The 26,210-nt window shown below is 59.0% G+C and overlaps 1 protein-coding gene across 3 annotated transcripts; it reads left to right on the top strand.

Moving 5' to 3' along the window:
- On the top strand, positions 1-26,210 carry SOGA1 (suppressor of glucose, autophagy associated 1). Of its 3 annotated transcripts, none has more exons than XM_058036160.1 (16): positions 2-273; positions 9,393-9,617; positions 11,138-11,296; positions 13,652-13,714; positions 16,763-17,974; positions 18,968-19,087; positions 19,200-19,325; positions 19,786-20,016; positions 20,163-20,270; positions 20,496-20,663; positions 21,613-21,864; positions 21,989-22,060; positions 22,437-22,507; positions 22,740-24,180; positions 24,276-24,417; positions 25,311-26,210. In XM_058036160.1, exons 1-16 carry the CDS (start codon positions 202-204, stop codon positions 25,337-25,339), a joined length of 4,491 nt encoding a protein of 1,496 aa, XP_057892143.1. In that variant the 5' UTR covers positions 2-201; the 3' UTR covers positions 25,340-26,210. The 3 variants fall into 3 exon arrangements, with proteins under 3 accessions (XP_057892141.1, XP_057892143.1, XP_057892142.1); XM_058036159.1 differs by having other exon boundaries at positions 142-273; positions 18,971-19,087; XM_058036158.1 differs by having other exon boundaries at positions 1-273; positions 24,276-26,210.

Here is a 26,210-nt window from a genome sequence, read left to right on the forward strand (position 1 = left end):
AGCGCCTCGGAGGAGGCGAAGCTGCTGTCGCTGGAGCTGGGGCTGAGCGGCAGCGATGGCGAGTCCCCGGGCAGCGCCCCGCCGCCGCCGCCCTCGGCCGGAGAGGCGTCGCCGCTGCCCGAGGAGCCCTCGGCCGCCTCCGTGGCCAGCAGCCGCCTGCAGCTCAGCACCTCGCTCGCCTTCTCCGACCTCACCGAGGAGATGCTGGACGCCGGCACCGACGGGCTGCTCCGCGAGCTGGAGGACTTGCGCTCCGAGAACGACTATCTCAAGGTGGGCACGGCTCGGGGTGGCATCCCTGCCACAGCTCGGGGTGGCATCCCTGCCACGTCTCTGTGTGCAGTCATATCCCCGCCACGGCTCGGCGTGGCATCCGTGGCACAGCTCGGTGTGGCACGGTATCCCTGGGCATTAGTGATACAGCATGGCATCCCAGGGCACGGGTCAGTCAGGGTGAGCATCCCCTGGCTATAGAGTGGTTTAAAGTCGCCAGAGCTTTGCCGGGCATCTGAGGGCATGGCTCAGCATGGTGCAGCAGCCCTGGCCTTAGCATGGCATGGGGTGGAATCCCAGGGCAGGGGTCAGCATGGTGCAGCATCCCTTAGCACAACACAGCACCCGTGGTTATCACAGCGTGGCATCCCTGTGCACGGTGCAGCGTGGCACAGCTTCCCTGGCAGTGGTAATGGCATGGCACAGCACGGCATGGCATGGCACAGCATGGCTCAGCATGGCTCAGCATGACACAGCATCCCTGGCAATGGCATGATGTGGCATGGCACTGCATCCCAGGGTGTAGCTCCGTGTGGCACAGCATCCTCGGGTCCAGCCTGGTGCAGTTCAGCATGCCAGGGCATGGCTGGGCACAGGGCTCAGCTCAGCCTGGCATGGCTCAGCCCAGCATGGCATCCCTGAGCATGGCACAGCCAGGGAATGCTGGCCTGCCACGCTGTGCCTCGGCTTGACTTGGCACAGTGTAGCATGACTGGATGTAGGGCCTGGCTTGTCTAAGCCTGGCATGGCCATGCTGAACTTAGAGCAGAGCTCAGCTTGGCACAGCATGGTCCAGCGTGGTGTGGCACTGCTCAGCTCAGTGTTCCATGGCACGGCTTGGCACAGGGCAGCCTTGGCACAACGTGGGCCAGGTTAGCCAGGCGTGACCCAGCTGGGCATGGCTTGCCCTGGCACAGCACACTGGGTGCAGCACGACCAAGCCTAGCATGGCAAGGCTTGGCACAGCCTGGGCTGGCACAGCTCAGCATGGCATGGATGTGCTCAGCCTGGGACACAGTGTGGCATAACCTGACCCCGTGCAGCTGGGCATGGCCTGGCAGTGGGCATGGCTCCGTGCTGCTCCCCCTGCTGCTGCCAGACCCTGGGGACATTTTCCAGCTCTCTTCTTCCCGCTGCTTCCTCTGCTCCCTGGGGCCATTTTCCAGGTCTGCCTGGTTCATAGGGGCAGACGTGCTGTGAGGGGACAGGGACGCTGAGCCATCATCACACACCAGCCTGGTGGGCACCAGCACCCACGAGGTGCCACGTCCTGGGGTGGCTGCAGGGATGTGGTGCCCTCTGCTCTCCTTCCTGGTGGAGCTGTGGCTGAGCTGTTGGGGCAGTCAGCTGCTGGCAAGCTCAGGGCTGGGTACCAGGGCTCCCCAGCTGCTCTTTGGGTGCTGCAGGCTGCAAGTCAGGCCAGCTCTCCTCTGCTGCTGCCCAAGTTTGTGGAAGTGTCAGGATGCCAGCCCCGAGGTGGGCACTGGGTGATGCACTGGGTGATGCTCAATCAGGCCCTTTGTCCATCAGCAAAGCCCCAGTGCACGGCTGCTGTCCCAACTCCTGCCAAAATTAGCAGCAACAGCTTAAAGGCTTTGATTTACTGGGAGCTGGAAAAATACAGATGAGGCCCCTGGGCTTCCAAGAACGAGTGCTGCCATTCCTGCTTCCTCCATTGCCACGTGATCTCCTTCCTGGCAAGCTGCAGGCCAGCAGGGAGTGAGTGATTTACCTGTCCTGAGGGCTGGCAGCTGAAACCCCCTGGCCAGGGGCAGTGGGAGAGGGCAGAACTGCTGGAGGCATGCACCAGGAATGGCCATGGGGATGCTGCCATCATCCCTTCTTTGCCAGGACATGTGCATTCTGCTTATATCTGTGTTTCCACGCTGTAGCTCACTTCTGCTAACTCTGGAGCAGGAGGTGGCTGGGGTGCTGCCCTGGCTCCAGCTGGGCAGAAGCCCAGAGCACACACCTCTCGTGCTCCAAAAAATGTTGGAAGATTTGCCTGGTTTCTCCAGCAAGGAGCAGGAAACTGGGCTGGGCTGCAGCAGAGTGCTGGCTTGTGCCATCTGTGCTAAAAATTCAGGCATTTCAGGATTAAAAACAAAAATTAAGCCCTAACCCGAGGGATTGGCACTGCCCATCTCGGATGTGGATGAATCAGACTTATCCCAGGTGACTCTTATATCCTAGGACTCACCCAAAAAGCTGCAGATGAATATTTTTCTCACGTATTCATCAGCGCCAGTGCGTGTTTGGAGCGAGATGAGGATTTTTGGGGGTGGGGAGGGAGGGCTTTGGTGACGTCGTGGCACGAGCCAGACGTGTGTGGTGCTACTACACCCGTGTGATGCACGCTGGGCTTGGGAGCTTCCCAGCAGAGCTCCAGCAGTGCCAGCTCACGTCCCATCCTCCCTCAGCTGCCATACAAACCCCACTTGTTTAAGCACATTTCACCCATTTCTCTGTGCGCCCCGCATTTGTGCAAGGCTCTGCTTTCATCCTCCTGCTCTGGCTGTGCTGGGATCTCCTCTTGCCGCTGCCCTCAGCTCTCTGCACCTGCTGTGACCCCCCTGGAGGGGTTATTCTGAGTGTTTCCCCAAAAAGGGCTGTTTTCAGAGGGGAGGGAGGGAGGAGGTGGCTCGGTGTCCTTGCCCCAGCTCGCTGTTGCTGAGCTGTGTGATGGAGAGCAGCTCCCAGCCCTGCTCAGCAGGCTGGAAAATGTGAGATGTGATACGGCAGCAGCTGCAGAGGGACGGGCAGACAAAGAGTGGGCACGGGAGGGTTTGGAGCAAGGGAGGGGATGCCTGCAAAGCCTCTCCCTCTGCTCTGCAAAGGAAGGGGTTTGGGCAAGAGCCGTGTAACCCTGGGAGCTGAGTGCCCTTTCCTGCTGCTGTCCCCCTCCTGCTCCCTCCCTGAGCCATCCCACATCCCCTGGGGCTCACATGCATTTCCCAGCTCTGTGGACAGACATTTAATGTGGCTGGGTTTACCCCAAGGTGGTCATGCCACCAGCGAGGGCTCTCTGAGAGCGCCCACAGGGTTACTGGGGGCTGTGTCTGGGCAGCCTGGTTGGCACTGAGTCCCTGCCCTGCCTGGGAGCCCCAGCAGCCACCTGCAGAGCTGGGGAGCAGAGTTCTGTCGAGCAGCCACCCTGCAAGGGCTTTTGCAGCCCCTTGCCTTTTTGGATGCTGCACAACATGGGATGGGCTGCAGAGAGCCCCCAGCTGTTTGCCTGGTAATTTATGGGGCCAGGTGTAAAGCTGAGAAATGTTGATTTTTTTCCCTCACTCCCTATACCAAGGGGGAGCTGCCATGCCAGCCAGAGGCAGGGATGAATACACAGGCTGCTGCACTGAGCTCCAGCACGACATGGATGGCCAGTGTTTGCTGTCAGAGCTGCTGTTAATGCACCCAGAGAAACCCCTGGGTGTGACATGGGTGTGCCTTGCCCATCCTTTCACCCACTGCACCCTGCCATGGGCTTGTGGTGTGCTGCATTTCCTGCATTCCCTTTGCATCTCCCATACCTGAGCACCCTGGGCAGTTTCCTTTAAAAATCTCCTCTGGATTTTCTTTTTTCTCCCACCCCCCCCCTAGCAAATTCAGGCATAATTCCCTGTGCTGCCTGCCGGGCTGCCTGCTCAGAGTTAATTGAAAGCTGCTGCTTTTGTGCTGTAATCTGGGAGGGAGCCGTGCTTGTTGCTCTCCTGCACTGTAATCCCCATCTTTGCACGGGGCCAGCCGCAGGCACAGCCCTGCCAGCACAGCCAGCTCTGCACAAAGGCTCCTCTGCCTCACAGCCAGCCTGCTCCCACCCTTCCTCCTCCTCTGCTGAGGTTTGGGGGGAAACTGCAGGGTGTGCCCCCCAAAATGCTGCCCATCCTCCATGGGCAGACTGCTGCTGCTTGGTTGTGCTTGCCAAGGTTGCCACAGCCAGCAGTGGGTGAGCTGCATGAGGCTGTTGTGTGTCCCTTGCTGGTTCCTGCTCCTTGGAGATAGCAGGTCCTGCTGGGTTGCTCAGTGTGTGCCCCCTCTCTGCTCAGAGCTTGCTGCATCCTTGCAGGAGCCAAAGTCAGCGTGTAACTCCCCTTGGGTAGGAGATCTGAGGGTTTAATTCTGCTTCTGGTGTGGTCTGCACTCTGAAGTGTGTTCTGCCATCTCCACTGGTCCTTCTGCCCAGGGTTATCACCCTAAACTCAGCCCTGCCTGCCAAGGTTGCCATAATCAGCCAGGCACAGCCAGCCGTGGCTGCAATGCATGAGGCTGTTGTGTGTCCCTTGCTGTTTGCTGCTCCTTGGAGATAGCAGGTCCTGCTGGGTTGCTCAGTGTGTGCTCCCTCTCTGCTCAGAGCTTGCTGCATTTTGCAGGAGCCAAAGTCAGCGTGTAACCCTCCTCAGGTAGGAGATCTGAGGGTTTAGTTCTGCTTCTGCAACCTGTAAGGGGTCTGGTGTGCACTCTGAGGTGTGCTCTGCCATCTCTGCTGGTCCCTCTCCTGCCCTGTCACTGCTCAGGGTCATCACCCCAAAGCTCAGCCCTGCCTGCCAAGGTTGCCACAGCCAGCAGTGGGTGAGCTGCATGAGGCTGTTGTGTGCCCCTTGCTGGTTTCTGCTCCTTGGAGATAGCAGGTCCTGCTGGGTTGCTCAGTGTGTGTCCCCTCTCTGCTCAGAGCTTGCTGCATCCTTGCAGGAGCCAAAGCCAGCGTGTAACTCTCCTCGGGTAGGAGATCTGAGGGTTTAATTCTGCTTCTGGTGTGGTCTGCACTCTGAAGTGTGCTCTGCCATCTCCACTGTCCTTCTGCTGCTCAGGGTTATCACCCTAAAGCTCAGCCCTGCCTGCCAAGGTTGCCATAATCAGCCAGGCACAGCCAGCCATGGCTGCAATGCATGAGGCTGTTGTGTGTCCCTTGCTGTTTGCTGCTCCTTGGAGATAGCAGGTCCTGCTGGGTTGCTCAGTGTGTGCTCCCTCTCTGCTCAGAGCTTGCTGCATCCTTGCAGGAGCCAAAGTCAGGCTTGGGTAGGAGATCTGAGGGTTTAATTCTGCTTCTGGTGTGGTCTGCACTCTGAGGTGTGCTCTACCATCCCCGCTGGTCCCTCTCCTGCCCTGTCACTGCTCAGGGTCATCACCCCAAAGCTCAGCCCTGCCTGAAAGAGCTGATGTCCTTCAAGTGCATGTGTGGACACAGCTGCTGCCTCCTCCTGCCCTAAAAATGCATGGTTTCTTTCTCCTGAGCTGCAAACAGGCACTTTGCATCCCACCTTTCCGCTCCTTAGCTTCCTTAATGATCTCCCCAGGGACAGACAGTGTCTCTGAGGTTTGTGCAGAGGAGGATGAAGGTAGGTTGTCTCTTGAGCTCCTCCACTGAGCATAACCTGGCTCCTGCAGCCACGAAATGGGCTGTTTGCTTCTGCACACAATCCCTGGGGCGTTCAAATGAGTCTCTCTGGACTGCAGCTTCCCAGCGTTTTTTCCGAGACAGGAAATTTCTGGTGTAAAAAAAAAAAAATCTTTGAATTGGAAAACCCTGTGAAATCTTTGCTGCTGCAGAGATGGGGTGAGCAGGGTGCAGTGCTGGGTGATCCTGGAGGACAAGCAGGGGAGCAGCCCATGGGTGCTGGGAGGCTGTGACTCCCATAGGGATGGGCATTCTGTTGTTTACAGGGTGATGGAGCAGCAGGGCAGTCCCAGGGGTATTTGTGGTGGAGAGAAGTAATTTGTCTCCTCCTCAGTGTTGCCCACCTGGCACCATGTCACACTTCATTTAACATCGCTTACAGTGCTCAATGCCACCCCTGAATTTGGGATGTTTCTGTGGGGTTCCTCCCCTCTCCTCGTTCTGCCCTCACCTTAATCCAATTTTTTTCGAGTTTTTGCTGGGTTAGGTATCAATTCCAGAAAATGTGCAAAGGGTCAGGCTCTGTGGCCATCACACACCCCTGAAGCTGTGAGGGAACCCCAGTGCACCCCATGTGCTGCCTGAGCAGGTCAGCTCTGTCCTCCAAGCTCTCTCCCTGGCATTTTTCCACTCTCCAATCCTAATCCCTTTACTGTGGCTTAGCAGCATGCTCTACCTCCGTGGGGCAAACTGGGGCAGGCTGTGGATGCCTGCTGCATGCACTCAGAGGATTTATCAGGTTATGGATGTGGGTGAATTCCTGCAGCTGGAGCAAAGACAGGCACTGCTGTGCTGCAGATCCCCCCAGCCCCACTCCCTGGCTGCATTTCCAGGCTTTGCCCAGGCTGGACTCAGCCTCCCCCTAAAATAGCGGTTGCTACAACCCAGAGCATAAACAAGCAGGAGCTCTTAGCCGGCAGGGCAAGGCCAGGCTTTCTTCCAGCAAATGCAAGATGTGGTTGGGTTTTTTCCAAGGTCCCTGCTCCCTGCCCTGCTCAGCTGCTGCCTGGGAAAGCCACATGGCAAGTGAGAGCTGGAATGGTGAGCACTGAAGGGGGACTGCAGTTGTATGCAAGCCACGATTCCTTGGTGGTGAAAGGAAGGGTTTTCCTCACCCGCTGCAGTGTGCCTGCTCACCTGCAATCCACAATGCCTTTTTATTTACAAAAGCTCTGCAAGGAATACATGCCACAGATCAGCTCTCCTGGTTTGCTTTATGGGCGTTTTGCTGTGGCCCTGCCAGGGTGAGGAGGTGGCAGTGCTGGTGGGGGATTCCCATCGAGTTTGTCACCCCATGGTGCATGCCAGCCCTTGCAGGAACGTGTGGTTTGTCCCTGGGCGGTTTCACACCTGTCCAGGAGGTTTTCTCAGACATGTCTGCAGTGATGCCCCTTCACATCCCTTCACAGTCCCTGGCTGTCCCTGAGCAGCCTGTCTGTCCCCAGGACCCCCTGTGCTCATCTCAGAGCCTCGGGGCTCTTTGTGTTCTGACAGAACAGAGGCAGATCTGTTCTCAGGACCCCCTGAGTGGAAGCAGAGCAGCAGAGGGTGGCAGGACCCTGGTGGCCGTGGTGCCACCGGGCTCCCAGGCCAGGAGATAATCCGGGATTGTTTTATTGAGGTTCTTTCTTTGTTACAAAGTGTTTAAAGCCAACAGTGAGCGACTGTGACTCGTCCCTGCAGCTGCAGGCCCTTTCCCCAGGCTTGGCTGCTCCTTTCGGGCAGTTCTTGCAGCTGGGGCTTTGTCAGGCAGGGCGAGTGTGGCAGCCACTGTGCCAGCGCCTGGCAGAGCCAGCACAGAGCTGCCATCTCAGGCTTAGGGCACTGTCACAGCAATGAGGGGACAGTCCTCTGTCCCCTCTGCCCAGGGGGAATCAGGGCTGAGCATCCCCAATCCTGTGCCACATCCTTTTGTTCCCTCCCTGACCGTGGCACAGTGCAGAGTGGCAGTGTGAGCCACTCTCAAGTGGCAGTGGCATTGGCAGTGTCAGGAGTCTTTAGTGGCAGGGGTTTTGGCAGGACGGCAGATGCTTGATCCCTCTCTGGAGGGATCCCTGGTCCCACTGGGTCTGGTGTTGTGGGTGGAGTGTTTGCCTGGGGGATTTGGGCTGGCACCATGTTCATGGTGACATGGACAGAGCTTGGTCAGTCCCCAGGGACCACAGGACAGTCCTTGAGCATCCCCATGACCACAGTCTGGTTCTGGATGAGGAGGTGGCACTGGGGACCCCACAGCAGTCGTGTGCCACATCCCCAGAGGAGGCTCTGGGTCAGTGTTGGTGCCAGCAGGATGTCACCCTTGGCCCTGCTGTGGCACTGATGCCACTGCTCCGTGCCAGAGGCTCTGCTGTGCTGGAGGAGCTCACTGGGAGAGCCGGTGAGGCTGGGAAGAGGTGGAACAGGGACCCAGCCCAAGGACTGCTGCTTGGTGGCAAAACAAGAGGCAGCCTCTGGTCCCCAGCACTGGTGGCATCTGGTTCATGTCCCCACATTGCCTCCCCTAAGAGCTGTCCTCGCCTGCCGTCTCCTCCTTCCCTCGCCTGCCTCCCTGACACATCTTTTCCAAACATAACCTAATTTTTTCTCCCTGTGGCTGCTGCCTGAGCTGCTCCTGCAGCTCCTCTCCCTCCCCCACCTTCCTCTTTCTTTTACCACAAAGACTCTCAGGCGCTTTTGTTGGCTGTTCCCCCCCGCGTGACTGGCTCACCCCTGGGTGACGGCATCCAGCTGGCTCTGAGCCTGCTCTGCAAGGACTGGGCTTGGCCAGGGGCTGGGAGACCTGTGAAAATGGGTCATAGATGGATGGATGGATGGATGGATGGATGGATGGATGGATGGATGGATGGATGGATGGATGGATGGTGGATGGATTGGATGGATGGATGGATGGATGGATGGGTGGATGGATGGATGATGGATGGATGGATGGATGGATGGATGGATGGATAGATGGATGGATGGATGGATGGATGGATGGATGGATGGAGGATGGATGGATGGAGGATGGATGGATAGATGGATGGATGGATGGATAGATGGATGGATGGATGGATGGATGGATAGATGGATGATGGATGGATGGATGGATGGATGGATGGATGGATGGATGGATGATGGATGGATGGATGGATGGATGGATGGATGGATGGAGTATGAATGGATAAATAGAGGGTTGGATGGATGGATGGATGGATGGATGGATGGATGGAGTATGAATGGATAAATAGAGGGATGGATGGATGGATGGATGGATGGATGGATGGATGGATGGATGAAGTATGAATGGATAAATAGAGGGATGGAGGAGAGGATGGATGGATGGATGGATGGATGAATGGATGATGGATGGATGGTGGATGGATGGATGGATGGATGGATGATGGATGGATGGATGGATGATGAATGGAGTATGGATAGATAGAGGGATGGAGGAGAGGATGAATGGATGGATGGATGGATGGATGGATGGATGGATGGATGGATGGATGATGGATGGATGGATGGATGGATGGATGGATGGATGATGGATGGATGGATGGATGATGGATGGATGGATGATGGATGGATGGATGATGGATGGATGGATGATGGATGATGGATGGATGGATGGATGGATGGATGGATGGATGGATGGATGGATGGAGGATGGAGAGCCATAGTGAGGTGTCACAGGCAAAAAGCAAGCAGAGCAAGCTGCATGGTCTAACCCACCATCTCCCTGCAGGATGAGATCGAGGAGCTGCGCGCCGAGATGCTGGAGATGCGGGATGTCTACATGGAGGAGGACGTGTACCAGCTGCAGGAGCTGAGGCAGCAGCTGGACCAGGCCAGCAAGACGTGCCGCATCCTGCAGTACCGGCTGCGCAAGGCCGAGCGCCGCAGCCTGCGCGTGGCACAGACCGGCCAGGTGGACGGAGAGCTCATCCACAGCCTCGAGCAGGACGTCAAGGTCAGCCTGGGAGGGCTCCTCCCCGCCCAGACACCCTCCACAAGGGGGTTTTGATGAGTTGTGGGCAGGGGATGTCAGGGCGCAGGGAGCTCTGTGAGGATGTGCAGTTTGTGAGGATGTGCAGTTTGTGAGGATGTGCTGTTTGGTTGGAGGCGTTATAATTCCCTGCTAGAGGTGTTGATGTGGGAAGTGGGGAGCAGTGCTTTCAGCTCACAGGTCTGAGGGGGTCCTGGTGGTGGAGAGGGCCAGCACTGCCTGAGAATGTGCCTGAAACTGCCTGAAATATGTGAGGCTCATCCTGTGCAGGCTGGAGCCCAGCCCAGCCCTGTGCCCTGGGGCTGAGCTCCCTTGTCCTGCTCCTGTGGGGATGTGATGGGGCCACCACTGCAGGATGGAGGGTGGGGACCAGGACCCTGCAGGCTTGGGAGCTGCTTCTCTCGGCCTTCAGGAAAACCTTGCAGAGCCCCAGGCATGGTGGCACGCGGGGCTGGGGCAGGGACAGGAGGATTTCTGCAGGGTGACGTTGCTTTGCCCTCCAGGAGCCTGGTGAGTGTTTGCTGAGGGCTCTCACCAGCGAGCCTGCTGCCAAGAGGGGGTGCGGTGGCACTCAGAGACAGCTCGGGATGGATGTGCAACAGCTCGAGGACTGGCTTTGTTTTTTGAGCAGAAAACAGCCAGTCCTGGAGCCAAGACGTGCCACAAGTGCTGGGCTGTGAACCCTCCTCGCTGCCCATCCCTGCTGGGGCCCCAATCCCCTCCCCAAACCACCCATCAGCATCAGCTCCCCCCCAGCTTGGGTGGCTGCTGCCAGAAACACCCCCTCCAGCTTCTCCCTTTCTGGGAAAGAAAGCACAGCCCATCCTCGGAGGAGCAGAGCCCAGCCCCATGGCCTGAGATCCTGCAGCAGGGCTTGCTGCTGCCTCCACAGTGCTCATATCCCAGGCTGTGCAGGAGAGCAGTGGCATTTGGGACAAGTTTTGCTGTCCTGCAAATGCAGGAGTGGATGTTTTGTGTTATTAAGCTCCCTTTATGCTGGGGAGTGCTGCTGTGCAGGGATCTGGAAAGGAGATGCTCTGGGGGGGATGTAGGCACTCTTCACCCTGGGACAGCTGCTGCTTTTTCTGTAATGTGATGCAGCAGCTCCTCTTTCTCCTGGCCAGCACAGCTGCTGCCTGCAGTGACAGGCTGCCTGCTCTGCTGCTGCCTACCAGCTCTTCCAGCCTGCTGGGGGCTTCTCCAGCTTTGTGGTATGGGAGAAAGGTGATTAATGTCTCCCAGCATCATGCTAGGGCTGGGGAAGGCAGGATTTGGCCAGGGGATGGGGATGCAGGGCAGCCTTGCAGCTGGTGAAGGAACAAGAGCAGTCACAGCAGGGACAGACACAAGGACCAGAATCTCCCCCGGAGGGTCTCAGTAACTGCCTGGTGATGTCCTCATGAGGACTGTGGGTGCCCAGGAGCGGGAGTCTCAGCCCCCTGCACACTGTGCCCAGTCTGAGGAGAGCCCTGCTGTGTCCCCAGGTGGCCAAGGACGTCTCAGTGAGGCTCCACAATGAGCTGGAAGTGGTGGAGAAGAAGAGGATCCGGCTGGAGGAGGAGAACGAGGAGCTGCGCCAGCGGCTCATCGAGACAGAGCTGGCCAAGCAGGTGGTGCAGAACGAGATGGACAAGCTCAGAGAGGTGAGTGGGACCAGGAGGTGTCCCCGAGGCTCTGCTCATAGCAGGCGTCCTGGCCCTGCATCATGGGATCCCCCAGCCCTGCCTGAGTCACTGAAACCCAAACCGTGCTACAGATGCTTGTGAAACCCGAGCAGCACCTGCCCTCGGCGTGCTCCATCCCACCCTGCTGGCTCTGCCCCAGCCAGGGGGGCCTCTGGGACTTCCCCACTGCTCTGGGGACACTTTATATGTCCCTGGTCACTTGCTCAGCCCAGCGCCCTGGGCCGTGCCCAATTCCATCTGGGCAAAGCTCCAAATGATGTGTGGGGTCCCTGTCCCTGGCAGAGAGCCTGCTGCTGGCTGCATCCTGCAGTGTCCCAGTGCTGCTGTGGAGCTGGGTGGGTGCACAATCCCCTCTGTGCCCTGGGCAGCCACAAATGTACCCACATGCCCGGGTCCAGGGCACTCCATGCCATGCTCTGTTTGGAACCAGCTTGTGACTGGGATCTGTGTCAATCTCAGCGACAGGAAAGGCATCCTGGTGACAGCATGGACTTGAGATCCACTGCAGCCCTTGTAACCCACTTCCCTACTGCCCAGGATGCCTTTGGTCCCCGGGGAGCCTCGGGATGGCTCTGGCTGAGCCTCAGGGCAGTGTGGAGGAGGAGGCACAGCCAAGGGAAGGCTCTCACTTCCCCCACTGTGCTTCCTGCACAGGCAGCTCGGCATCTCTGGGGCCATCCCTGCTAAAAGCCCAGCTCCTGGGAGGCTGCAGGATCCAGCTGCAGCCATCCCTGTCAGCCGTGGCCGTGCTGGTGACACTCAGCAGCGTCCCCCACTCTGGTGTCTTGCACAGCCCTGCTAACAGCCGTGAAATGGGTTTCCCTGCAGCTGGGAGCTGGGCTGAATAACAAATGGCAGCAGTGGGAGCTGGGCTGGAGCTCAGGAAAACAGGCAGGGAAAATGGTTCTGTGGGGAGCTCTGAGAGGCAGGCACTGCTGAAGGGGCTGGGGTGGGACACAGCCCCTCCTGCAGCTGCCTGAGCCCTGGGGACACTGCTGGCTCTGAGATGGTCCCCAAGCTCAGCATGGCACACCCCCAGGCTAGCAAGGGCGTCGGGGTTACTGGCTGATTGCAGAGTGCTAATTAGGCAAACATGAGACAAAGTGAGCTAAAAGCCCTCCTCCTCCCTGCTGCTGCAGGGCACAGAGCCTGGCAGAGCTTGTTAGCAGCCAGAGCCAGGGGCTGTGCAGGGCTGCACTCACCCCTCGGGGCTGATTATCCCTCCCTTCCCAGAGGTTTCTCCCATAATTGGATAATTTTAGGGGATCATTCCCAGAGGCACAGGCATTTTCCCCTCTCCTGTCTCCTGAAGAGGTCAGAAAAAGTGGGATCAATCTGGGTACCCCATGCCAAGCCTGCCACACCAAGCTTGGCTTTGAGGGCACCCCGAGGCTGCTCCCAGGGTGGAGCAGTGACAGCCACATCTGCCCCAGGGTGCTGTGCCTGGGGCTCCTGGAGCTGCCCTTTGCCAGCTGCAGTCCCCAGCAGGGTGGGGGTGAGGGATGGGATGTGGCACCAGCAGCCCCTGGGAGAGGCTCTGCAGCTCCAGCAGCTCCAGGCATGGTCGTGGCCTTAATAGGAAAGCCTGGAGCCCTGCACCTTGGCACAGGCAGCAGCTTACATTTCACAGCTGCTTTCTCTGGCTGGGGGCCTCAGCACCAGCTTGGAAAGAGGTCCAGGGCAGCTGCATGGATCAGCCAGCACTCATGGGAGGCTCTGTGGTTGTTCTTGAGGGTCTTTCCCCAGATAACTGGCTCTGCTCTGGGCATCTCCATTTTGACCATGTTTTTGCTCTGCCTTATTGCTCTGCTGCCCTCCCCACCTCCCAGCTGTCCTCACTAGCCTGGACATTGTCCCTTGTGTCCCCTTGTGACCTTGAGAGCAGAGTCAGCATCATGCTGCTGAGGGAGCAGCACATTTCCCTTGCTTGGGGAGGTGATGGGGAATGTCATCATCTGCTGCTCCCACACTGGAATGTCCTGAGAGCTGTCCCTTGGCCTGGGGGCTGGATTCCCTGCTGCATCCAGCCCTGACAGGGACAGTGACTCAGCCTCTCCACTCTCCATGGCTCATTTCCTGCTCACTCCTGCTTTTGCACTGCTCCTTTGCCTGCAGGGGGAATTTCTGACCAAACCTCATGATGCATGCTTGCCAGCCCAGCTGCCTCAAAGCAAAGGGAACACCAGGGCTAGGGTGTTCTCCTGGGGTCCAGGAGCACCTGGGAATGTCAGCACCAATGTCCATGCACACTGAATCTGTCTGTCTGTCACTGCTGGGGTGCAGGGCCATCATAACTCTCTGTTCTTCCTGCAGAACTCCCTGAAGAAGCGGAGCTCTCGCTCCTTGGGCAAGACTGAGAAGAAGCCATCAGTGCAGGTATCAGTACCTGAGCACCCAAGGGTATCACCTGAGCACCCAAGGGCATCACCTGAGCCCCCAGGGTATCACCTGAGCACCCAGGGCATGCCACAGTGACCCCCAATCCCCAGCTCATGGTGCCAGCTGGACACTGAGCCCAGACCTGGAGCAAATCCGGGCATGGCAGTGCCATCCCCCCCTTGCAGGGCTTTGCAGAGCTTTCCTGCCTCTCAGAGCCCCTGCATAAGGGAGGGATTGATGTGCTGGGCCATCCTCTTTGTCCTCACTCGCTCCCTTGTCTCATTTATCAATGGAGCAGCAGTGCCTTTAACCCTTTCCCTGTGTAAGGAGCTGAAGGAGTTTGGCTTTGACATTGCCAAGCTGCTCCTGCTCCTGTGGCTCTTGCAGCCTGTGTCCCTCCAGCTGTGCTTGAGGGTGCCCTGGGAGCTTCCCAGGGTCTGGGGGAGCAGAGGGTCCCTGTGGGGATGGCTGGAGGCCACAGCACTCCTGCCCTCTCAGGGGATTTGCCAGTGGCAGCAGGATTTGAGCTGTCACTTGCTGTTGAGCTGAGCTGCTGTGACTCACTAATGCTGTTACCAGGGCTTGGAGAGGCAGAGCTGCTGTTGCAGGGATAGAAAGGCAAGAGGAGAAATCCTCTTTCAAAGGCAACAGACCTGAAGGGTTTATTTTGGGGAACAGATCTGCTCCCCCAAAGCTGGGACATGGAGGCAGATGATGGAAATACACTCCTGGCATGGTGCTGAGTGTCTGCCAGCAGGAGCCCTGAGCAGCCCCAGGGGTTTGGGTGACCTGTGTCCTTCTTGGCACAGGCCCTTCTGTGCAGCCACAGGACAGAGACCCCCAGGCCCTCAAAGACTTTCCCTTCCAGTCTTTATTTATCACCTCCCTTTAACTCCATTCTTCAGAGCCCTTTCTGGCCAGCTGATGGTCCCAGCATCCTTGCCCTCAATTCCCCAGAGAGCACTTCCAGCCAGCTCTGCCCTGAGCTGAGGGAGCTCCTCCATCTCTCCCTTCCTGAGGCTGAGCCCCTCATCTGCCTCCTCCTGGGGCAGGAAACAACCCCAGCCCCTGTGCTTCCCTATGGAGCTAAGACCCTTCAGCTTGGGGTCAGGGTGGCCCCAGTTGTGCTTGGACCAGTGTTCCAGGAACTCTGGGCTTCCCCAGGTGGGTGCAGATGCCCCTGGATGTGGCCGCCATGGGCTCCTTGTCCCTGCTCAGCTGTGGCTGGTGGCCCTGTGGCACAGATGCTGTGACTCATCTGTGGCTTCCTGGGCCCCTTTCCTGCCTGGCTGTGCTGGCTGAGCTTCAGCACTCCCCAAAAATGGAGCTGGGTGGGGACAGACTCAACACTGAGGTCTCCCCAGACCCCAGGAGCACTCCAGGTGGTTTTGGGGACCTGTGTGTGTCTCTTTGCTGATGCCATAGAGGGACACACTGGGTTGCTGTTTGTTTTTTTTTTCCCCCTGGAGAAACAGGAACTGAGGTCATGTCTGCCCTGCCCACAGCAGCCCTCCCCTAATCTCCTCACCTAATTAGGGGGGCACAGCTTTAATGCTCCTTAGTGAGGTCGTGTCCCGGTGCACAAGCATGGAAGTGCAGCAGGGTGGTTCCTGTGGTCACTGCAGGACATTGAGGGTATAAAGGACACCCCAAACTCATGGGACCCCCCCTTTGCATCACCCCTGGCCTTGTTATGAGCAGTGCAGGGAATCAGCAGAGTAAATACTGCTGTGGGGTTTGGGGTGAGCATGGGTGTGGCTGGGGGTGCAGAGCACCCAAAGAAGGGGACAGCTTGTTTTTTCCAGCCAAGGAAGGGGGAAATGGGGTGAGTTCAGCCAGGCAGAGGGGTACCAGGGCCAGCAGCCACCCCCAGCACTGCCCAGCTGCAGTGGGCGCAGTGAGGTGAGGGGCACTGCCCAGCCAGTCCCCTCCTGGCAGTGACCACAACACAGCTCAGAGCACTCGGGTGACCCCAGGGCACGGGAAGCTGCGAGCTGGACGTCAGGAAATCCTGGTCCGCCATCCAAAAAGCTCCCAGAGCAGAGAAACGGTCTGGCTGGGCAGGCAGCCAAGAGCCTAACTGCTGAATAAAAAAAGAACACATGGAGAAACAGTCCTGGGAAGCAGAGGGGCTTGGGAAGGGAACGATGAGGCTTTGCCTGGGTTTTCAGTGCCCTGGCAAGGTGGTGGCAGCAAGGCTGGGGGTTGGGACTTGGAGAGGTTTTCAGCAGCTTCTCTGCCCTGTGATGAGAGTGGGGGCTGAGTGAGAGAAGCAGAGCCCTGATGAGGGCATTTCAGTAGCAGTTTTGGGGAGAAAGCCTTAAAAACCCTGTGGAGTCCTGAGATCTTTCCCTTCCCCTCTGTCCTGTTGTGGATCTGGCTGGACTTGGTCTTTACATCCCTGCTGATGGCTCAATGTCCTTCTTGGGGCAAGACCCACATCATGGGTCTCCTCATCCAGGGCATCCTGTCCCATCTCCAGGCTCACCCTGAAAGTCTCCAGGATGGATCTCAAAGCTTTTCCTCCTCCAGGAGCAGAGCCAGCAGCTTCTCTGGGATGACTGGCATGGGAGGGTGGCTGTGACTGTGTTCACAGGGGTTCTTGGATGAGGCAAGAGACGAGAATCTGACTCCATGTTTCAGAAGGCTGATTTATTATTTTATCATATACATTACATTAAAACTATACTAAAAGAATAGAAGAAAAGGTTTCATCTGAAGGCTAGATAAGAATAGAATAGCAAAGAATGATAACAAAGGTTTGTGGCTCGGCTCTCTGTCTGAGCCAGCTGACTGTGATTGGCCATTAATTACAAACATCCAGCATGGGGAAATCAAAGATTTACCTGTTGCATTCCACAGCAGCACATAATCGTTGTTTACATTTAGTTCCTGAGGCCTCTTAGCTTCTCAGGAGGAAAAATCTTAAGGAAAGGATTTTTCATAAAGGATGTCTGTGACAGATGGCATGTCCCCAGGGCTCTCTGGGAATCACCATGGTTCCTGAGAGCATCTTTCTAACACCCACCCCCTCTGGGTCCCCAGGAGGACAGCGCAGACCTGAAGTGCCAGCTGCATTTTGCCAAGGAGGAATCAGCCCTGATGTGCAAGAAGCTGACCAAGCTGGCCAAGGAGAACGACGGCATGAAGGAGGAGCTGCTGAAGTACAGGTCCCTCTATGGTGACCTGGACAGCTCCCTGTCCGTGGAGGAGCTGGCTGACTCCCCCCATTCCCGCGAGGCCGAGCTGAAGGTCCACCTCAAGCTGGTGGAGGAGGAAGCCAACATCCTGAGCAGGAGGATAGTGGAGCTGGAGGTGGAGAACCGCGGGCTGCGGGCGGAGATGGACGACATGAAGGGCCAGGGGGACAGGGAGCTGCCGGGGCAGGACGCGCGGTTCCTGGCGGGCGTCTCCGGGGACGCGGGGGACACGGTGGCCGAGCTGCGGCGGCACCTGCAGTTCGTGGAGGAGGAGGCCGAGCTGCTGAGGCGCTCGCTGCTGGAGCTGGAGGACCAGAACAAGCTGCTCCTGAGCGAGCTGAGCAAGTACAAGTCGGAGCACGAGCTGGACGTGACGCTGTCGGAGGACAGCTGCTCGGTGGTCAGCGAGCCCTCGCAGGAGGAGCTGGCCACGGCCAAGGTGCAGATCAGCGAGCTCAGCGGCAAGGTGAAGAAGCTGCAGTACGAGAACAGGGTGCTGCTCTCCAACCTGCAGCGCTGCGACCTGGCCTCCTGCCAGAGCACCCGGCCCATGCTGGAGACCGATGCCGAGGCCGGCGACTCGGCGCAGTGCGTGCCCACCGCCGGCTGGAGGGACGGTGTGGGCAGCGGCGAGGCTGACGGGCAGGACAGGGGGCTGGGCACCGGGAAGGTGCCCGATGGCCCTGCCAAACTGCTCAAGCCCAAGGACCTGGAGACCTTGCTGGGCATCCGGGACCAGGCGACGCTGGTCAGTAAAGCGATCGACGTGTTGATTTCGGATGCCAACGGGTTCACGGCGGGGCTGAAGGCGTGCTTGGACAATGAGTGTGCGGGGGTGCTGCTGGGCGAGGCGGTGGGCAGCGGTGGTGACAGCCCCAGCGATGCCAAGCTGATGAACGTGCTGCTGATGAGGCTGGGCGTGCTCCAGCAGGACCTGGGCTGCTTCGTGAGGAAGGTGGACCACCTCACCGGTGGCTTCAAGGAGCACACGGACTCGTTCCCCTTCTCCAGCCCCAGCAGCCACGATGTCACCAAAGAGCATGTCTCTGACTTCCAGGTATGGCTTCTTCCCACATCCCTCACAGCAGCTGCCGCTTTATTTGCCACCACGTTTCCTCCTGCTTTAACGGAGCAAACCCTGATCCCCACTGTAACCTCCCTCCTGCCTCTCCAGAGCAAAATCCAAACTAACACCTCACTGCATGCCAGTGGCACCGGGGACAAGGTAGGACTCTGCTCCAACAGAGTGTGCCCAGGGCAGGAGGCAGTGGGCATCCTGGCACAGGCTGGTTGTGCCAAGGCTGCCCTGTCTGTGACCAGGGGCTCTCAGGTGCAATCCCACCTTAGCAGGGACTGATGTTTTGGCTGCTCTCCCTGGCTTAGCCCAACATTGTGTTTCAGAAGTTCTTTACTTGTTGGGGATGAGCTGGGGGTGGGAGGAGAGCAGCCTGCAGCCTCCAAAAGCAGCCCAAATTGCAGGGACCCCACTTGGAGGAATCCTCCATCCCCAGAAACACCCAGGCAGGGTAATTTGGAGAGCAAAGGCTTCAGAGCAAATCTGCATCCAGGGGAGAACACCTTAGGAGCAGTGCAGAGCAGCTCATGCCTTGCTGTCCCACTGTCCTCAGGGGTGCCAGCTCGTGCCAGGGGTGTCAGTGGTGGTGGGGGCTGCAGGCACAAGCCCCTTTCTGGAGCACACTCCCTTGTTCAGAGTCCTATTGTTCTGCATGTGGTCCCCCCAGCCCGAGGTCCCAGTCTCCCCCAGTCACTGCATGGCACCGTAACTGGTGTTTGCACATTTTTTCCCTCTTTCTCTCTTTTTTCCCCTTTCCCCAAACAATCCAGGCCACGTGTCTCCTCATCCTGTGTTTCCTTTTGGTTTCCGCATTGTCTCCCGCCATGGTGATGAAGCTCCTTCTCCTCCTCATCCTTTTTGTTGTCTTGTAGTTCTTTACTGTTTCGGAGACCCATTGTTTTGTTTTCTGTTTTGTTTTTTTTTCTCCCTTCCCGCTCTTTTGGTTTGTTCTCATTAACTTGCCCACGCATGCAGCAGCCTGATTTTAGGGACGCCGACCCTTTCCGCATCCCCCACGCCAAGGACACGGACCCCACCCACGCCCGGAGCTACAAACCCTGCCGGGCTGAGGAGAACGACTCCTACGCCACCGAGGTATGGCACAGCCTGGCAGCCGTGTCCCCTCGGCCACAGGGCTGTGGGACAGGCTTTGGGGACATGGGGAAGTGCAGGGCAGCTTTGCCATCCCCTTCTGGCGCTGTTACAGATGAAGGAGCTGCAGCTGGTGCTGTCCGAGGCCAACGAGAGCCTGCGGGGGCTGCAGGAGCAGCTCTCACAGGAGAGGCAGCTGAGGAAGGACGAGGTGGACAACTTCTCACAGAAGATCTGCCAGGTGAGTAGGGAACAGCCTCAGCCCCTGGGAGACAGCTGTCCTCAAACCATGGCAGTGCCACCTCCAGCCTCAGCCCTATGACCCACTTGGGGACCTGGGTGTCACTGGGAGCACACACAGCACGTCCCATTTTCAAGGCTGAGCACACTCCTTGCACATGGAGCCATGCAGGGCTTCCCCCATGGCCCTGCTGTCCCCAGCAAGCTCCAGAGTGGTGCAGCTTCACCAGATGGGGATATGAGGCTGGCACCAGGCTCATATCCCATTTTCAAGGCTGAGCACACTCCTCCTTGCACATGGAGCCATGCAGGGCTTCCCCCGTCCCCAGCATGCTCCCAGAGTGGTGAAGCTCCCCCAGATGGGGATATGGGGCTGGCACCAGGCTCAGCGCAGACCCTGGGTGGGAAGCATCACATGGTTGCCACCAGTGCTTGTCCTGGAGCCACTCGTCTCTCCCCAGCTGAAGGAGGACCACCAGAAAGCACTGCTGCGGCGGGAGTTTGAGCTGCAGAGCCTCAACCTGCAGAGGCGGCTGGAGCAGAAGTTCTGGAGCCAGGAGAAGAACCTGCTGGTGCAGGAGTCCCAGCAGTTCAGGCAGAGCTTCCTCCTGCTCTTCATGAAGCTCAAGTGGTTCCTCAAGCGCTGGCGCCAGGGCAAGGTGGTGCACAATGAGGGCGAGGACTTTCTGGAGGTACAGTGGGCTGTCATGGAGGGGAGACCACACTGTTGGGTGTGTCCCTCATGCCTGTTTGCCCTGCCCAGGGCTGTTTGGGTGTCCCCCATCCTGCCCAGGGGCTGTGGGTCCCCATATCACCCCAGCCACGGTGTCACCCACAGGTGAACAGCATGAAGGAGCTGTACCTGCTGCTGGAAGAGGAGGAGCTAGCCCCACAGCAACAGGCAGACAACAAGATGTGTGCTGGGGACACCTGGACTCCCAACACGGTGAGCAGGGTCCCCATGAGCCCAGGGGGTGGATCAGGGTAGGATCAGGCCCTGCTGTGGCTGTATGGCATGGGCTGGTGGCTCCTCTCGGGACGCATGGCTGGGTGGGGATGGTCCCCTGCCCTGGTGGCTTCCCCTGTCCCTCACCTTGGCAGCAGCCTGCAGAGAGGACAGCTCCCACAGAGTCCCCTCGTGCTGCCTGTGCTCACCCCCGTTCTCCTGCAGCCCAACGAGTGCATCAAGACTCTGGCAGACATGAAGGTGACCCTGAAGGAGCTGTGCACGGAGCTGCGGGAGGAGCGGCGCGGTGCCAGCGAGCTGCAGCAGCAGTTCACCAAGGCCAAGGCTGCCTGGGAGATGGAGCGTGCTGAGCTCAAGTGCCACATCGCCCAGGTGGGAGCCCTGGGCACCCCGTGGGCTGGCAGAGCACCCCCCGTGCCTGCTGGGGGGCTGGGGGCCTGCCTGTGCCCTGTGCCAAGCGCTGGGCTGGGAGCAGGGTGGCACTGTGGGAATCTTAATTAGCAGCCACTCAGGCAGGAGAGTTTCCATGGCAACGGGGCTGGCAGGGAAATCTGCCTGTGGAGCAGCAGAGGATGCTCTTTATTCCCTGTCTGGGGAGGGTGGGACGGGACAGGGGCTCAGCATCCCCCCTGAGGACAGGCAGCTGAGAGCAGCCTCAGAGCCCACCTCTCCCCCACCCTGAGTCACAGCACAGCATCCCTGTGGATGCTGCAGAAGGGATGCATGGCTGCAGGGAAGGCAGGAGGTGGAGGGAGGGCAGCCTGGGCAGTGGGGGAAGCTCCTGCCTGTAGGATGAGTCCCACCAGTCCCTCAGCCCTGCCCTCCCAGTGCTGAGAGGTTTCCACTCACACTGTGCTGACAGCAGCCCATGGCTGCACATCAGCTCTGCTCCCCAGCACTTTCCAGGCAGGATTTCTCCTGGCAGAGCATGAGTCCCCAGTTCCCATATCTCCTCCTCAAAAGCGAGCAGAGCAGCTATGGTGGCACCGCCCCACTGGTGCTGCATCCTTGGGGGCTGCTCAGGTGATGGTGCCCCTCTCCAGGAGCCGTGTCCTGCAGGCAGGAGCACAGCCAGGCAGGCAGGACATTCAGCCTGTGTCCTGCTGGCTGACCATCTGCTGGCCAGCTGGCATGATGTGGCTGCAAGCCATTGGCAAGCCATGTTGTGTGTCACGTCCTTGTGGATATGCTTATTGCCCAGCCTGGCAGCATGGGACTGGCACTGGCAAGAGGGATGCCTGCAGCCCTGCCTGTGTGCTGGAGATGTCCAGCACCACACTGGAGCCCTGGGTCCCTCACAGCCACTACTGTGTCCCCACAGCTGGAGTCAAAGGCAGGCAAAGGGATCGCAGAGCGTGCACTGCCAGACTGGAAGGTGGCACTGAAGCGGGAGCGTGAGGAGCACCAGCATCTCCTGGCTGAGTCCTACAGCGCTGTCATGGACCTCACCAAGCAGCTGCAGATCAGCGAGAAGAACTGGAACCAGGAGAAGGTGGAGCTGCTGGCTCGCTTCAAGGAGGAGCAGCAGCAGGCAGAGCAGCAAGCCAAGGACCTGCAGAACAAACTCAACCAGGTATGGTGTCCCCCATCCTGCACGTGTCCTCCAGCCTCTGCTGCTTGCCCCGAGAATGTTTCATGCTTTTGCTTGCCCAGAGAGGCTCGTGTTGCACCTGTTGAGTGACCAATGCATTCTCCAGTTGCAGAAAGGATCCAATCCATGGGCATTGAAGCACTCTGAAATGGAGAAGCACGGCAGCAACTGGAAAGAGGTAAGTAAGAGAGGGTGGAGTGCTCTCAGGATGCTCTTAGGGCCCACATCTGTGCTAAGGGTTAGATTGGAGGATGTGTGAACCCAAATTAACACCCCTTTAAACAGCAAATGAGGCTGCAAGGGAGAACACCAGGAGAATGAGAGCATGAAGGGCACGGCTGAATCTCCAAGAGCTTTTGTGGGGTTATAAAAAGCTGATTTTAAATAGATGTGGTTGTAGCAAGCCCCATGCAGTCCTGGGACTGCTGTGCCTCGGTGTGTGGGGAAGCTGGTGGTGCTGGAGGGGAGCAGGATGCAGCACCTGAGCTCCAGCCCATCTCTGTGCCCTGGTCCTGTGCCTTCTGACCCTGGAGCTTTCTCCTGTGCCCTCCTAGGTTCTCAATGAGAAAATCACAGACAAGGAGACAATCTCTGAAGCAGAAGCCAAGGGAACCAACCTCAAAAGGTGAGTGTGCTGGTGCCTCCATATCCCCTGGAACATAGAGGGCTTAACATCCCTGAGAGTCACAGAGGAGATGCAACCCTGTTCCATGATAGTCCTGGAAGCAAAGGGATCCCTGTGAGGAGCAGGACTGGGTGCCCAGGAAGGTCCCATTGGGGTGGAAGCAGAGTGTCTCAGCTGTCCCCCAATCCCCTTCCCTGCCCTGTTTTGATCCCTATCCTGTCTCCTCCCACAGGACCAAGTCTGTTTCCTCCATGTCAGAGTTTGAAAGCTTGCTCGACTGTTCACCCTACCTCTCTGGAAAGACCATGCCAGGGCTGGGTGACCATGCCCGGTGCAAAAAGTCATCCTCAACCACCCAGATGCTGCCCAACGGGATCCGGGACAGCGCCAGCCTCCCTCCCTCCAACTGTACATATGTGAATATCGAACAACCTGTCCCCGACAGCCTGGCCAAGGAGAAGCTGGGCATCTCCTCCTGGGACTACTCACGGGCAAGCAGCCTCTCTGGGCACGACCCAGCTCAGAAACAAATCCAGAGGAGCTACACGGCCCCCGACAAGACAGGGATCCGCATCTACTACAGCCCGCCGGTGGTGCGGCGGCTGGAGGCGCCGCTGGTGCACAACAAGGAGGGCAAGATCATGATCGAGCCCGGGTTCCTGTTCACCATGGCCAAGCCCAAGGAGCCGGAGGAGTCGGCCAGCGCCGAGGGCACCTACAGCCAGTGGCTGTGCAACTTCTCCAAGCAGCAGCAGGAGCTGCTGGATGGTGGCACGGGGGAGAGCGCCGTGCCGCCGGTGCCGCGTTTCCCCTCTTCGCTGCACGACCTGGAGATCTCTGGCAACATGAGCGACGACATGAAGGAGATCACCAACTGCGTGCGCCAGGCCATCCGCTCCAGCTCGCTCGAGAGGAAGGTGAAAAGCACCTCCAGCCAGACCGTGGGGCTGGCCCACGTGGGCACACAGACCATCCAGACGGTGAGCGTGGGCCTGCAGACCGACCTGCCCCGCGGCGCTGGCATGCACGGCAAGAGCTGGTCCCCGCGCAGCTCCTCGCTCGTGTCCGTGCGCAGCAAGCAGATCTCCTCCTCCCTGGATAAGGTCCACTCCAGGATCGAGCGGCCGTGCTGCTCCCCAAAATACGGCTCTCCAAAGCTCCAGAGGAGGTCTTCCTCCAAGCTGGACGCCTCCAAGGACAGGAGCCTGTGGAACTTGCACCAGAGCAAGCAGAACGGCTCTGCCTGGGCCCGCTCCACCACCACCCGCGACAGCCCCGTCCTCAGCAACATCAACGATGGCCTGTCCAGCCTGTTCAGCGTGGTGGAGCACGCGGGCAGCACCGAGTCCATCTGGAAGCCGGGCTGCCCTGAGAGCAGCCGGGCCAAGCCCGAAGCACCCAAGTACGGCCTCGTGCAGGAGTTCTTCAGGAACGTCTGCGGGCGGGCACAGAGCCCCACTGCCCCCCAGGAGAAGAAGGAGGCGACCGGGGAAGAGAGCAAGAGAGCTGAGCACCCCAGCCCCACCACCCACCACGAAAACATCTCCCGTGTCTTGAACAAGAAGGTCCTCAAGCAGGGCAGCTGCGAGGACCCCAAGCCCTCGTCCCCTGGCCAGGGCAGTAAGGACGCAGCCCTGCGGGACCCCGACCTCATCTCGGCCCTAGCCAGCGAGGTAACGAGGCACAGAGCCCCCCGGGGTGTCCCGCCGTGGCGGGGGACAGGGTGCCTGACCCCTCTAACTCCGCTGTGCCCTGTCTATCTTTGCAGGACACGGCGTGTGACTGCAGCTCCCAGTCCCTCACCTCGTGCTTTGCCCGGCCGTCCCGCTCCGTGGTCCGCCACTCCCCCTCCAAGTGCAAACTGCACCCCGCGGAGCCCCCCAGGGCGGAGGAGAAGCCGGGGGCCTCGAGTGAGTGAGGACGGGGGGCCGGGGGACGCAGCGTGCCTGCCATCCACTGTCCTGCCGGAAGAGCGCCCGCGCTGAGCCCGCGGGGCCCCTCGCGGAGGCGGCGCGGGCTCATCTGTCTCCTAAACGTCCCCTCGGCCCCGGGGACGCTTACGAAGCAGATGTGGAGCCAGAGGTAGCCCCGGGGTGCGGGGACACCCTGGCAGGGTGGCTGCATCACCTCCTGCCTGTGCAGAGACGGCACGGGGGCATCCTGGCTGGTGCCACCGCGCCGGGAGTGTCAGCGAGACCCTGCTGTGCCGAGGGCTGAGAAAGGGAGAGCAGCCAGGGGAGGCTGCTGCTGTCGATAGGGAGGGCTGGGCCGCTGTAGGGGTGATGCTGCAGCCACCCCGCGGATGGAGGGTGCTGGTGCTGGCTGTGGCTGCAGCATCCTGCCCATCCCGGGCCCGTTGCCCGATTGCTGTGCGGTTGCATCAGCCGCGGGCTGAGCGTGCTTCCCCGGCAGGAAGGAGGAGGGAGGCTCCCTGTGCTCACCCGGGCTGGGCTGGCTGGGGGCCCTCCTCGGCCACCCTCCTGCTCTTGGGGTGCTGCTGAGGCCCTTGGCTGCTGGCAGGGGTCCGGGTGGTCCCCGGGCTCCTCCAGCTGCAGGTTGGGATCGCTGGGTGCACAGCGTGGGGAGAGGTGGCCTGTGCTTCTGTGTGTGTGTGCACATCCCCTGCTCCCAAGGGGTTGTGATGCCCCTGCCTTGCACCCACCTCCCTGCTTGGGGCCACTTGCAGTTATTTCTTCTCCAAGTGCTGAATATACATATTTCTCTTTTTTTTTTTTTTTTTTTTTTTTTTTTTTTTTTTTTTTTTTTTGTTTCTCCACTTCTGGCCCTGCCCAACTCCGGACAGCCTGCAATGTAAAACCAAGTGCATTTTAAAAATACCGAAATGAGCTACTTTGGAGAGGCACCAATTGGATTAAGAGATTGTGGTTTGGGAGGCTGCAGCGTGGCCCATGGTCTGCGCCGCACGTCCCTCTGTCACCACCAGAAAAAGCCTTACCCAGGGAGGGAGGGGGCAGCAGCCACAGCCCCCACAGCACTGCAGAGCTCCTGGGGCTGGGGGACTGCGACCCAGTCCCACTCAGAGCAGCCTTGGTGCCCCTGTGCAGCTCCAGGAGAGAACAGAGATTTCTGAGGCAGCTGCCTGACCTATTTTCCAGCCGCCTGCCAGGGGCCAGGCAGGGATTCACCCAGATGGAGCTGCCTGCAGGTGCCTGGGGCTCAACGCATTGCTCTGGGGCTGTGTGCCTTGTTCTGGGGGCTCTGTGCACGGCTCCAAGGGCTCTGCATTGCCCCAGGGGCTCCATCCACTGCTCCCAGGGCTCTGCATTGCTCTGGGGCTCTGCACAGTGCTCCAGGGGCTCTGTACGCTGTTCCATGGGCTCTGTGCATCGCTCTGGAGCTCTGTACACTGCTCCCAGGGCTCTGTGCATATCTCCAGGAGCTCTGTACACCACCCCAAGGGCTCTGTGGATCGCTCTGGAGCTCTGTACACCGCTCCCAGGGCTCTGTGCATCGCTCTGGAGCTCTGTACACCACCCCAAGGGCTCTGTGCATTGCTCTGGAGCTCTGTACACCACCCCAAGGGCTCTGTGCATTGCTCTGGAGCTCTGTACACCGCTCCCAGGGCTCTGTGCATTGCTCTGGAGCTCTGTACACCACCCCAAGGGCTCTGTGGATCGCTCTGGAGCTCTGTACACCGCTCCCAGGGCTCTGTGCATTGCTCTGGAGCTCTGTACACTGCTCC

This window comes from Melospiza georgiana, chromosome 17, assembly GCF_028018845.1.
Source record: "Melospiza georgiana isolate bMelGeo1 chromosome 17, bMelGeo1.pri, whole genome shotgun sequence".
In the NCBI taxonomy this organism is placed as follows: domain Eukaryota; kingdom Metazoa; phylum Chordata; class Aves; order Passeriformes; family Passerellidae; genus Melospiza; species Melospiza georgiana.